Here is a 14,051-nt window from a genome sequence, read left to right as displayed (position 1 = left end):
TTCTTAAATTCTTAATTAGGCAGCACCGCCTATTTTTCCTTCTTGTAAACTACACACCAATACTTTAGAATCTAATTGAACCTCCAAGTGTCTCACACCATACTCTCTAGCTAGGCACAAGCCTTCGTGAAGATCCCATAATTCTGCCATATAGGCTAATGCGATGCCAAAGTTTCTCGAGAAACCACGTATCAAATGACTATTCTTATCACACACTAAGTCACCACAACTTGTCAAGCCATCTCTACATTTTGTTGTTCCATCCGTATTCAAATATCCACAGCTTATATTATATGTTATAGTACTTTATTATTAAGCAAACTATTTGTTCTCTAAAATTGTAAAAAAAAAAAAAGTAAGTTGGTATTCATAATTTTTTACTTACTAATAGCTAAAATTGAGCGGCTGATAATTTTTGCGGATGATAATTTTGTAAAAAAAAAATGTTATTTTTTATGAGTAAAAAATATATAAAAACCCATTCAAAATCAATTTTTCATCTCATAAGTCATAACCAATCAAACAAACAGTACTCACACCTGCCGGCCTCGAAAGTATCGAAGTAAAGGAACCTCAAAACCTTTTTTTTTTTTTGACAGAAAAAAAACCTCAAAACCTTAACAAGGAAATAAACCAAACAAAAAACACTGCACTACATTGTTCTTCCTATAAATACATTCCTCAGTGTTTTTATCACTCATTTTGTTTCATTTCATTTTCATTACACACTCACTTTGTTTCCTCCGTCATTCCTTAGATCTCAGATCTCTCTCTAATGGCATCCATTATAGGAACCTCCATGTCCCTTCTCCCAAACCAATCTATGGTATGTATTACTACTAATCACCCCTTTTCATTTTCTTGATCCTTTCACTCATTAACTACTTAAACATTGTTTAGTGGTTCCATTAAATCAAATTTTGTCATGTTGGTCAATAGAAAGATTTGATTTTTATGTGATTTTGTCATGTTAGTCTATAGAAAGATTTTATTTTTATATGATTTTGTTATGTTGGTCAGAAGAAAGATTTGATTTTTATATGCTTAGAAATGTATTGTTTTGGACCTTGATTCGTTATGTTGTTTGTGAGTTTGATTTGGATATGGTAGGATCATAGTGATTTTTGTTGATTTATGATTCTGAAAAAAGAGAAGTTTTTATGGTTACTGTTAATTATGTTTTAGTGGGTTTATACTGAAATTTATGTTGTTGGTTTGTGAAAATGAAACAGGTTTCTTGTGCTAGGATCTCTGGTCCAAGATCAGTTTCCCTTTCAATTAAGGGAAGAAATTTTCCATCCATTACTTCTCAGCCAAGAGGACGTCGATTTCAAGTTGTATGCGCGGTAAGATTTTAAAACATTCACCTTCATGTTTGTATTGTAGACTGTACATGTCACCATTTTGATTAACTTAGTGTGTGTTTGGTTCAACTTTTGGAGGAGACAAAATATGATTTTGAAGGTTAGGATTGATTTTGACATGTTTGGATGTATTTGAGTAGAAATGATTCTAACTTGAAGCTAGAATTTGGAGCTTTTGCCTCTACAATTGGTTTTTAGTCTCAAATTTATTGTTTAATCCACTTTCACACAAATGTGTACAAATGTAAATCATTTTACATTCAACTAATTTTTAGCCACAATCAATTTTACATAATCAGTTTATTGAAAATCATTTTTTATCACTGCAGTACCAAACACAATTAGTTTTATCGTCTCTATATTTTCGTTTGAGTTTGTTTATGCTTGAGCTGAGTTTTGGATTGTTGAGAATTCATCTTTCATCCTTAGTTTCTGCTAATTAAAGTTGGTACTGCACTAAGCTGTTTCAATTACAAAAGAATATGCTATTTTGTTGTTATTTGTTGCATATTTTCGTGTTGGAGTTATCAATGACACCTTATGCTTAAAATAAATATTGATTATGTGCTTAGAATTGCAGAAAAGTTAAAACAAATATCCTGAGCATTTGTGATATTTAAGATGATATAACAAGAATGGACTTTAATTTTGTGCAGGCTAAACCAGAGACTGTCCAGAAGGTGTGTGACATAGTCAAGAAACAATTGGCCCTGCCAGAAGGTTCGGATGTTACCGGAGAGTCAAAATTTTCTACACTTGGAGCCGATTCTCTTGACACGGTATGTTTATATCTAACTAATTTATCGCGGAACTGTTGTGGTGGAAAATTGCAAATTTGTAATACTTAATCATTAAAAAATATATTTGACCTTTTCAGTATTTGGTATAGTGAATGTATCTCATCTGTTAGCTACTTGATATTTGAACTAGACATAATCATCTATGCAAGCAAACTGTATCTAGTTCCTACCAATGTTGTCAATCGTAGATCTAAAAAAATAGTAGTTTGTTTGAATTTTGCTAAACTAAAGTGCTATAGTTTCGATATAGCTGCTATTTGTCAACACTTTGTACTAAATAGCATATCACAGAACCTTAGCAATTTGAGTAGTAAGTTGCTTAAATCCCTCTATGCTGCCTATATGGCCACTAGTTCCCTACTCTAAAATGCCGTTGTTTGTCAATCAAGTCTAGTTCTTTGTTTACTATTGTTGCGTCTATTGTAAAACACCTCGGACTGTTTGAGCAATTTTAATTTTTTCTTTCTTAGGTGGTCTTAATTTGTATCCTGTTTGACATGGTTTTTAAAAAGACATGTGTTACCTTTTTGATATAGAACCTATATACCCTTACCACTTGAGCAATAAGCTCGAATGGCATGGTGAATGCGATTCTTTGATGCATATCAGAAATTTTGTGTGTCTGGTATGTTATATGATCTTTTGCTCGATTATTTAGATTTGTATTTAGATTTGCATTTTAAATTTTGTGCAGGTTGAGATTGTGATGGGACTTGAGGAAGAATTTGGAATTAGTGTGGAAGAAGAAAGTGCTCAGAGCATCACCACCGTTCAGGAAGCCGCCGACATGATTGACAACCTTCTTAAGACCAAGGCTTAAACTAGCAAAGAGGACTTACATGTCCATTTTGGAGTGCTTTTTTTTTTTTTAATATTATCTTTGGTGTTTCAGTTTGATTGAACTTCATGTAACTGCTAGATCTTTTCTGGACTGAATTGAATTAGGATTACAATAATACTAGTTTTAATTTTAATTTTGTAGAACTTATGTCTCTTTCATCACCTATAAAATGAAATTTGCTGTCTTGAGATATTCACTGTGTTCTACTTGAAAAAATTCCTCTCATTCTCCCAATTCTGGCAATAATAGTTATTATAGATTCGCATGGTCGGAAAAAAAGTGACGCTGACGCAAGGCCCAAAAGGATATGATAGAAGGCCCAAAAGAAAGGGTGCTACTGACCATAGAATTAGGTCTGTTATCACACTGATATAGCTCTTGTTTCCATTAGTATACATCATTCATATTTTGTTTCCCTTCATTTTTCTCAGATACCTATCATAAGGTATATGAAAGACATGAGAGAAATGCCACTACTATGTTGTGTTTTCATGTTGATTAGTTTTACTTGATTGGGATTGAAATTTTTATTGGTTGAAATTGAAACTGTAAACTTTTTCTAACATGACTAACTTTATCAAAGAAAATCTAACAATACGAACACAAATTTGGGCATTACAAATTTTTCTTATGCGTATTTTTGTACTCCTCTTTCATGTATAAGAGAAATTCATGTTCTACCGACAAGAGTTGACACATATGGTTAGAAGTTGTACAGATGTGTACAATGGCTAGCCATATAGTTAGATGTTATGACTTGGACTGAAGTCCGAAATTCTCACAGTTGATAGGCCATCGATTGTAAATACAAAATACTCTTTGTGACCAGTGAATATCTGATCTTGCGCGAGGTATGTTTCTGTTAAACTTTTTGTTATTATTGTAACAGATGAATATATTATGCGATTATGATATCCAAAGAATGAAACAGACAACAAAACCAGACAAAATAGGATTACCTAAACATATCTTTTATATTATAAGCTTGTATACACAAGCAAACTCTAAACCCTAATTTGTTTTCCTGTTTTCCCTCTATTTTATCTTGCAATTTTTATTAAAAAATAATACAATTTTGTCTTGATTAGGATTCGAACCCGCAACCCTTCAATGCAAGGCAATATTTCCAACCACTATGGCAAGTATACCAATTGTGATTAATATTATGTGCAATAATTGATAAGCACCATCAATTTTAAAAGTATATCATATCAAAATTATTGTTGACTATATTATTCATCACGAAATATTTTTATGTTTTTCTTGATCAATGATTTTTTTTTTCTACCGGATCATAAATTTAGAGAATAATTATCATGTGAGATTTGGAAAGTTATTATCACGTGTAATTTGAAAAGTTATTATCAAACTCAATTCTGCTAAATCAATTTTTTTTTGCAATACAACCAAACACAACCATAGTCATGTCACTAATCACATTCATTATTTTGATTTTAACATTGCAGATTTAATATTAACCGATGATCAATTGATACAATATGCACTATCAGACCAATTGTGATTTAAATTATGTCCACAAAGTGTTAAGCTCCATCAACTTTCATAGGAAAGATTTCATACGACAATTAAACACCATCAATTTTCATTGCACAATTTAAACAATTAAAAACCAATAATAATCTCTTATATTATAAGCTTGCTAACATAAGCTAACCCAAAACCAAATTTTTTCCCTCTCATTTTCTCTTTCTTTTTATTGCAGCTTTATATTAAAAAAATACAGATTTGTCATCGAACCTGCATCCCTTACTTACAATAAAATCTTTCAACGGCTAAAACATGTGCTTCAATTATGAAAGAATTTAGGAATCCTAATATGTTAACCCCGTTCTCAATCAATTTGAACGGCGGAATTAATCACAATTTTTATTTATTTATGGATGTCTACTTAAGTTTATGTTCTTGATTGTGTCTTTAATTTTATTTTATCCTTTAATTATCATCAATTTTTTAACCTTTAGTTATCAGCAATTTTTTTTAATAAGTAAACAAAACGATGGGGTTCCAAAATTATATAAAAAATATATAAAATATAAAATAAGCACATAAACAAATATAGAATACTTAGTCCATGAAATTCCCTATACTACTCTTATTAAAAATGCTTTTAAAATTTTTGTATTTTATTTTTTATTATTACATATTACACCTAATTAGACCTATGCGGTGCATGGGTCAAAGTTCTAGTTATTAGTATTACTATTGAAATTTATCATTTGATTGGGCAACATGTGATTAATAATTGAAAATTATTCATGATGATTTCTGTCTAACACGTGAACTCCAATCTCAACCTGAAAAATATGGGCACCGGCTTCAATCATGTGGCACCCAATCTCAACTCTCAATTGGTGACATGCAAACCTGAGATAGCTGATATTCAAAATGCATGTTTGGAACGACAGTGAGTTTGACAAAATCACAATCATATTGTAATTTTATTGAAGCTTTAAAGTGTACCACTGTGATTCTGACAAACTAACCGCCGACTCAATTATCCAAACATGCACATGTGATTTCCAGCTTTAATAAGCATAGTGATGCTAGAATTGCAAAAAGTCTCTAAAAAGTTCAATCATGGGCTTCTCATTAGAAAGAAAGGATAAGGAACAAAAGGAAAAACAAAAAAACTAAGAAAACTTATAAGAAACTAGTTTGTTTCACCACATCTTAACAACGATCAAATAGTGATTAAGAGAAGGCTGAAAGAGTTCATGGTTCAATTGAACAAAAACACAACAATCCATCAAAGCATATTAACAAATTTCATATAATGAAGATATGGAGAATTGCCTATGCACATTTGATCATCATTTGTAAACATAATCCTAAGAAATAGACACGTAACTTATCTTTTTCATTGACTTGAGAATTTAAACTAAATTCTACAAGAAACTTAATTTTTATATACAAAATTCAAAACATAATTCAGTTTTTTTCACACATTATGCCAACTTTCTGGTATTTTGTTAGCATGTTATTTTGGTTCATTTCGCTACCACCCATGTTTGCTCTCTGTCTCAATTTCAATTACCATGAAAACAAGAAGCTACTAGTATAGTAGTGTTTGAAATATGAAAGGTTTGAGGTCTCACAGTCTCGCTGCATTTAATATAGAGGCAGGAAAAGTAGAAATAGTTGATAGGACTTAATTTTGCGAATATACTTTAAAAATATTCATCGAAACAAATAAAACAAGATCTTATCTAATAATATTTAAATTTATATATTTTAAGAAAAATACGGTCAAAACAAGACATATGGATTTAGTCAAAATGAGTCTTATAAAATGGGACGGATCACACAGACTAAGAAAACATACTGTACATGATTATTTTCATTTAATACTCTTAAAAATTTAAATTTATTCTATGTACACCCTTATTTAATTATTCTTAATTCAACTAACTTATTTATTTTTAAATTCTCTCTCATAATAAATAAGGGCATAAGTAAAATTAAACATTTAAAACATTTGAAAATTGGGCAAATTTTTTTATAAAAAAGATCAATTTTTTTCTCGAAGTGTTCCTTATAAAAAGGAGCAGAAGGAATATCTAAAATATTAACATCAATCCCAACCAATATTTTTTCATGCACACCTGTCTATCATAAATCGAACTCAAAATAGTGTAACTAAGATTTATTTAAAAGGTTGATATCTTCCAATAATTTTTTTGTTGTAATAAAAGCGGCCTAAATCCAACCAAAAAAAAATTACAGGGTGATTAAACAGGGGAAAGATACACCCCTACAATCATCAGCAAGAACTTGAATTAACTATGGAGGAGGTTGCTCATAAACTATAGAGTCCACAAATGACCAATGTTTTAAAAACCGGACCGGACATCGAACCGGTGAGGGTACTGGGTCACTGGTTCATCGGTCGAACCACTGAGTCACTGGTCGAACCGCATGATAAACCGGATTAAACCGAATTAAACCGGTGGAATGAACCGGTCTCTATAATAAAACTATATAGTTATTAAATCAGGTTGAGCCGTATGACTCGCTCTCTGAAAAAACCATGACACCTAAAAAATAAGAAAATTTTAGAATATCACAATTTTACAATTTTATTATTTAAATTTAAATTATAAACATAGTCATCATTAACACATACAATTAAATAGTACAAAATAGAAATTCAAATAAATTTCTTTACCAAATTATTCATTACTAGCGGGCCAGGCAGGCGCGTTCCGCGCCTGCCTGTGTCTAACTTATGTACCCAAAAAAAAAGATACGTCTTATGTTATGGTGAGTTTGTTAATAAAAGATTTTTGTTGCTACTAAAAAAAGCAAGGGTAATGTTGGTATTATGAAAATTCTACCCCAAAACTCATGTATTCTTTTTATATATTATAGTATAGAATAGATATAGATGAAAAAACCATAAAAAAAAAAAGAGGAAGTTAAGGGCAATTATGGAATAATTAAAAAACCATAAAGGAAGTTAAGGGCAAAATGGACCAAAAAAAATCCAGCCCAAACTCCCTTATCCCCTTTATATATTGTTATAGATTATAAGTAAAAACGAGAGTTGAACAATTAAATCAATATTAGGGGAACAATAAATAAAATGTAAATAATATAAAAAATAATACAATACAAAGTAAAATCCAATTGTAGCATATAAAATAAAAATGATAGCACAGTGGAGAGGTCAACGAAAATGAAATTTAATTTAAATTATTGATAGGCACTTTATCAATTTAATTTTAAAACAAAATATCGATAAACCCATTTTATTGATAGACACTTATCACACTATGTTTTTTTTTATTTTTTATTGCACTTCACACTATGTTTGGGCCAAGCCCATTTTAAATCTAAAGTAACCCTAAATACTATGTTTCCTTATTCTTCTTGGAGCAAGCAGCTTCCTTTATTCTTACTTAGCCGCCACCTCCTCTCCTTATGTTTGTTTTTTCTTCTCAATATCAGTACATCCACTCTTCTTGTTCTTCTCTCCTCTCCTTTTGCTTATTCTATGAAACTAATGGAAAGATAAATAAAATGAGTTGTTATTTTTCTTTCTTCTCCCAATCTCTCTAAATATTGCTTCTGCAATTTCCTTTATGATTCAACTAAAATATTCCAAACTTTATTTTTACAGAAAAAATAAAAACAAAGGTAAAAACTGGTTAGATCTGGAAACTGGTTAGATCTGAACAAACAAGAAACTTTTCATTATGCTATGTTTTTATTTTATTTAAAAAAAAAAATGAAACGCAGTCAACCCGCCGGTTTTCAAAACTGCCGGTTCGCCGGTTTTTTCCGGTTTTTCCGGTTTTGTCCGGTTCCGATCGGTTCAACTGCTTACCCGGTCCAGCAGTCAGACCAGACCGCTGCACCCTCCGGTTCCCGGTCCAACCGGTCCGACCGGCCGGTCCGGTCCGGTTTTTAAAACACTGCAAATGACATACAACCTATATTCGCTAATATATCCGCACACCAATTTGCTTCTATATATACATGAATAATCTTAATATTACACGAGTAATTCAACAATTCTTTTATCTTCTTAAATTTTTAATTAGGCACCAACCAGCACCCCCTATTTTTCCTTCTTGTAAACTACACACCACTACTTTATAATTTAATTGAACCTCCAAGTGTCTCACACCATACTCTCTAGCTAGGCATAAGCCTTCGTGAAGGTCCCATAATTCTTCCATATAGGCTAATGCAATGCCAAGGTTCTTCAAGAAACCACGTATCCAACGACTATTCTCATCACACACTAAGCCACCATAACCTGTCAAGCCATATATACCTTTCGCTGCTCCATTCGTATTTAAATATCTACTGCTTATATTATATTTTGGTTTTTACCACCAATTTAATACATCAAGTGATTCCAGCCCGTTATAGTACTTTATTATTAAGCCAAACTATTTGTTCTCTAAAATTGTAAAAAAAAAGAAAATTGATTTTTTTTTAGTATTCATAATTTTTTACTTATTAATAGCTAAAATAAAATTGAGCGGATGATAATTTTGTAAAAAAAAAGTTATTTTTTAATGAGAAAAAAAATATAAAAACCCATTCAAAATCAATTTTTCATCTCATAAGTCATAACCAATCAAACAAACAGTACTCATTGTAACCAAAAAAAAACAAGAGGAGTGTTATTTGAACATCAATTTGTTGACAACTTTGGGACACTTTTTATTTCCCAATTTCCTATTGGATAAAAGCAATGGAGAGAGAAAAAGGAAGAGAGAGAATAAGAATGTAATGTGAGTATGAGAGAGATTGTTGTCAAAAGTTGTCCAAAAATTGATGTTCAAATAACATTTCTCAAAAAACAAACAGTACTCACACCTGCCGGCCTCGAAAGTATCGAAGTAAAGGAACCTCAAAACCATTTTTTTTTTTGACAGGAAAAAAAACCTCAAAACCTTAACAAGGAAATAAACCAAACAAAAAACACTGCACTACATTGTTCTTCCTATAAATACATTCCTCAGTGTTTTTATCACTCATTTTGTTTCATTTCATTTTCATTACACACTCACTTTGTTTCCTCCGTCATTCCTTAGATCTCAGATCTCTCTCTAATGGCATCCATTACAGGAACCTCCATGTCCCTTCTCCCAAACCAATCTATGGTATGTATTACTACTAATCACCCCTTTTCATTTTCTTGATCCTTTCACTCATTAACTACTTAAACATTGTTTAGTGGATCCATTAAATCAAATTTTGTCATGTTGGTCAATAGAAAGATTTGATTTTTATATGATTTTGTCATGTTGGTCTAAAAAAAGATTTGATTTTTATATGATTTTGTTATGTTGGTCAGAAGAAAGATTTGATTTTTACATGCTTTGAAATGTATTGTTTTGGACCTTGAATTGTTATGTTGTTTGTGAGTTTGAGTTGGATATGGTAGGATCATAGTGATTTTTGTTGATTGTTATGTTGTTTGTGAGTTTGATTTGGATATGGTAGGATCATAGTGATTTTTGTTGATTTATGATTCTGAAAAAAGAGAATTTTTTATGGTTACTGTTAATTATGTTTTAGTGGGTTTATACTGAAATTTATGTTGTTGGTTTGTGAAAATGAAACAGGTTTCTTGTGCTAGGATCTCTGGTCCAAGATCAGTTTCCCTTTCAATTAAGGGAAGAAATTTTCCATCTATTACTTCTCAGCCAAGAGGACGTCGATTTCAAGTTGTATGCGCGGTAAGATTTTAAAACATACACCTTCATGTTTGTCTTGTAGACTGTACATGTCACCATTTTGATTAACTTAGTGTGTGTTTGGTTCAACTTTTGGAGGAGACAAAATATGATTTTGAAGGTTAGGATTGATTTTGACATGTTTGGATGTATTTGAGTAGAAATGATTCTAACTTGAAGCTAGAATTTGGAGCTTTTGCCTCTACAATTGGTTTTTAGTCTCAAATTTATTGTTTAATCCACTTTCACACAAATGTGTACAAATGTAAATCATTTTACATTCAACTCATTTTTAGCCACAATCAATTTTACATAATCAGTTTATTGAAAATCATTTTTTATCACTGCAGTACCAAACACACTTAGTTTTATCGTCTCTATATTTTCGTTTGAGTTTGTTTATGCTTGAGCTGAGTTTTGGATTGTTGAGAATTCATCTTTCATCCTTAGTTTCTGCTAATTAAAGTTGGTACTGCACTAAGCTGTTTCAATTACAAAAGAATCTGCTATTTTGTTGTTATTTGTTGCATATTTTCGTGTTGGAGTTATCAATGATGCCTTATGCTTAAAATAAATATTGATTATGTGCTTAGAATTGCAGAAAAGTTAAAACAAATATCCTGAATATTTGTGATATTTAAGATGATATAACAAGAATGGACTTTAATTTTGTGCAGGCTAAACCAGAGACTGTCCAGAAGGTGTGTGACATAGTCAAGAAACAATTGGCCCTGCCAGAAGGTTCGGATGTTACCGGAGAGTCTAAATTTTCTACACTTGGAGCTGATTCTCTTGACACGGTATGTTTATATCTAACTAATTTATCGCGGAATTGTTGTGGTGGAAAATTGCAAATTTGTAATACTTAATCATTAAAAAATATATTTGACCTTTTCAGTATCTGGTATAGTGAATGTATCTCATCTGTTAGCTACTTTATATTTGAACTAGACATAATCATCTATGCAAGCAAACTGTATCTAGTTCCTACCAATATTGTCAATCGTAGATCTCAAAAAATAGTAGTTTGTTTGAATTTTGCTAAACTAAAGTGCTATAGTTTCGATATAGCTGCTATTTGTCAACACTTTGTACTAAATAGCTTATCACAGAACCTTAGCAATTTGAGTAGTAAGTTGCTTAAATCCCTCTATGCTGCCTATATGGCCACTAGTTCCCTACTCTAAAATGCCGTTGTTTGTCAATCAAGTCTAGTTCTTTGTTTACTATTGTTGTGTCTTTTGTAAAACACCTCGGACTGTTTAAGCAATTTTAATTTTTTCTTTCTTAGGCGGTCTTAATTTGTATCCTGTTTGACATGGTTTTTGTAAAGACATGTGTTACCTTTTTGATATAGAACCTATATACCCTTACCACTTGAGCAATAAGCTCGAATGGCATGGTGAATGCGATTCTTTGATGCATATCAGAAATTTTGTGTGTCTGGTATGTTATAGGATCTTTTGCTCGATTATTTAGATTTGTATTTAGATTTGCATTTTAAATTTTGTGCAGGTTGAGATTGTGATGGGACTTGAGGAAGAATTTGGAATTAGTGTGGAAGAAGAAAGTGCTCAGAGCATCACCACCGTTCAGGAAGCCGCAGACATGATTGACAACCTTCTTAAGACCAAGGCTTAAACTAGCAAAGAGGACTTACATGTCCATTTTGGAGTTTTTTTTTTTTTTAATATTATCTTTGGTGTTTCAGTTTGATTGAACTTCATGTAACTGCTAGATCTTTTCTGGACTGAATTAGGATTACAATAATACGTTTTAATCTTAATTTTGTAGAACTTATGTCTCTTTCATCACCTATAAAATGAAATTTGCTGTCTTGAGATATTCACTGTGTTCTTACTTGAAAAAATTCCTCTCATTCTCCCAATTCTGGCAATAATAGTTATTATAGATTCGCATGGCCGGAAAAAAAGTGACGCGGACGCAAGGCCCAAAAGAAAGGGTGCTACTGACCATAGAATTAGGTCTGTTATCACACTGATATAGCTCTTGTTTCCATTAGTATACACCATTCATATTCTGTTTCCCTTAATTTTTCTCAGATACCTATCATAAGGTATATGAAAGACATGAGAGAAATGCCACTACTATGCTGTGTTTTCATGTTGATTAGTTTTACTTGATTGGAAATGAAATTTTTATTGGTTGAAACTGTAAACTTTTTCTAACATGACTAACTTCATCAAAGAAAATCTAACAACACGAACACAAATTTGGGCATTACAAATTTTTCTTATACGTATTTTTGTACTCCTCTTTCATGTATAAGAGAAATTCATGTTCTACCGACCAGAGTTGACACATATGGTTAGAAGTTGTCCAGATGTGTACAATGTCTAGCCATATAGTTAGATGTTGTGACTTGGACTGAAGTCCGAAATTCTCACAGTTGATAGGCCATATGTAACTTCGATTGTAAATACAAAATACTCTTTGTGATCAGTGAATATCTGATCTTGCGCGAGGTATGTTTCTGTTAAACTTTTTGTTATTATTGTAACAGATGAATATTGAATATATTATGCGATTATGATATCCAAGGAATGAAACAGACAATAAAACCAGACAAAATAGGATTACCTAAACATATTATTAGTATTACTATTGAAATTTATCATTTGATTGGGCAACATGTGATTAATAATTGAAAATTATTCATGATGATTAGGTGTCTAACACGTGAACTCCAATCTCAACCTGAAAAATATGGGCACTGGCTTCAATCATGTGGCACCCAATCTCAACTCTCAATTGGTGACATGCAAACCTGAGATAGTTGGTATCCAAAATGCATGTTTGGAACGACAGTGAGTTTGACAAAATCACAATCATACTGTAATTTTATTGAAACTTTAAAGTGTATGACTGTGATTCTGACAAACTAACCGCCGACTCAATTATCCAAACATGCACATGTGATTTCCAGCTTTAATAGCATAGTGATGCTAGAATTGCAAAAAGTCTCTAAAAAGTTCAATCATGGGCTTCTCATTAGAAAGAAAAGATAAGGAACCCTTTTACATAAAGGAAAAACAAAAAAACTAACCTCAATAATTAAAACTGAGAAATCAACAGTAGAAATCATAATTCATAAAGAAGAAAAATGGATATTGACAAGAAATTATTCTCACAAGCCAATTGAGAAAGAAAATGACTTTCATTATAATATAATACACTACAAGGTAATTAAGAATGAAAAATTAACAAACAAGAAATTGAATAATCTAGTTTACAGTAATTGGAATATGCCACATCTCAAATCATCCACTCATTCATAATCTCATATACTGCAAAGAAAAGTATGCTACTAAACCTGTAAAACCAGTAGTAAATATGTCAAAAACTACACTTTTATGGCCATTGGAAGTAGCTTGAATTGATCCATATGGTGCAAATGCATTAAAGGGTCCTGAGGCAATGACATCATCTGGGTTAGGAGGGCTTGGATTGGAAGGAATAATAGGAATGTCAGAGCCAGCAGGAGTTGGTAAAGCACCACCAGGAGAAGGTAAAAGGGGAGAAATATCTGGTGACAACACTTGGGAAGGAAAAAGTGTAGATGGAGAAGGATTTGTTTTTGTTGTTGGTGAAGAAGTGGAAAGTGTTGGAATTTCAGGAATAGTTTCTGATTGTGAATATGATGAAAGAATAGGTGAAGGCATGAAAATCATGATGATCATTAGTACTACATAAACACTGAATGATAATGATGATGATGATGATGATGATGCCATTCTAATGGTGAAGAATTTTCTGAGGGAGATGTGAAAATGTTGCCTTTTAGTGGAAAACACTGAAGTTCTGCAGGCTC

At 31.7% G+C, this 14,051-nt stretch overlaps 2 protein-coding genes across 2 annotated transcripts; one reads left to right on the top strand and one right to left on the bottom strand.

The window, feature by feature from the left end:
• Nucleotides 1-505: 505 nt before the first annotated feature.
• LOC123896322 lies at nucleotides 506-12,064 on the top strand. Its single transcript, XM_045946727.1, has 8 exons — nucleotides 506-826; nucleotides 1,233-1,346; nucleotides 2,021-2,143; nucleotides 2,859-2,978; nucleotides 9,575-9,643; nucleotides 10,109-10,222; nucleotides 10,897-11,019; nucleotides 11,735-12,064. The coding sequence occupies exons 1-8, from the start codon at nucleotides 776-778 to the stop codon at nucleotides 11,858-11,860; spliced, it is 840 nt and encodes a 279-aa protein (XP_045802683.1). The 5' UTR covers nucleotides 506-775; the 3' UTR covers nucleotides 11,861-12,064.
• Nucleotides 12,065-13,378: 1,314 nt separating this feature from the next.
• On the bottom strand, nucleotides 13,379-14,051 carry LOC123895629 (classical arabinogalactan protein 25). Its single transcript, XM_045946088.1, has one exon. The coding sequence runs from the start codon at nucleotides 13,972-13,974 to the stop codon at nucleotides 13,513-13,515; it is 462 nt and encodes a 153-aa protein (XP_045802044.1). The 5' UTR covers nucleotides 13,975-14,051; the 3' UTR covers nucleotides 13,379-13,512.

The sequence above is a fragment of the Trifolium pratense genome, linkage group LG7, assembly GCF_020283565.1.
Source record: "Trifolium pratense cultivar HEN17-A07 linkage group LG7, ARS_RC_1.1, whole genome shotgun sequence".
Taxonomy (NCBI): domain Eukaryota; kingdom Viridiplantae; phylum Streptophyta; class Magnoliopsida; order Fabales; family Fabaceae; genus Trifolium; species Trifolium pratense.
Note: the sequence above shows the minus strand (reverse complement) of the source record. Positions and strands in the feature narration are given on the sequence as shown.

Bases quoted from the DNA above. Each gene is read 5' to 3' on its own strand.
- LOC123896322 (XM_045946727.1), top strand. From the start codon at position 776: ATGGCATCCATTATAGGAACCTCCATGTCCCTTCTCCCAAACCAATCT. The intron at 827-1,232 runs GTATGTATTACT...AAAATGAAACAG, and splicing joins TTCTCCCAAACCAATCTATG to GTTTCTTGTGCTAGGATCTC. The intron at 1,347-2,020 runs GTAAGATTTTAA...AATTTTGTGCAG, and splicing joins GATTTCAAGTTGTATGCGCG to GCTAAACCAGAGACTGTCCA.
- LOC123895629 (XM_045946088.1), bottom strand. From the start codon at position 13,974: ATGGCATCATCATCATCATCATCATCATTATCATTCAGTGTTTATGTA.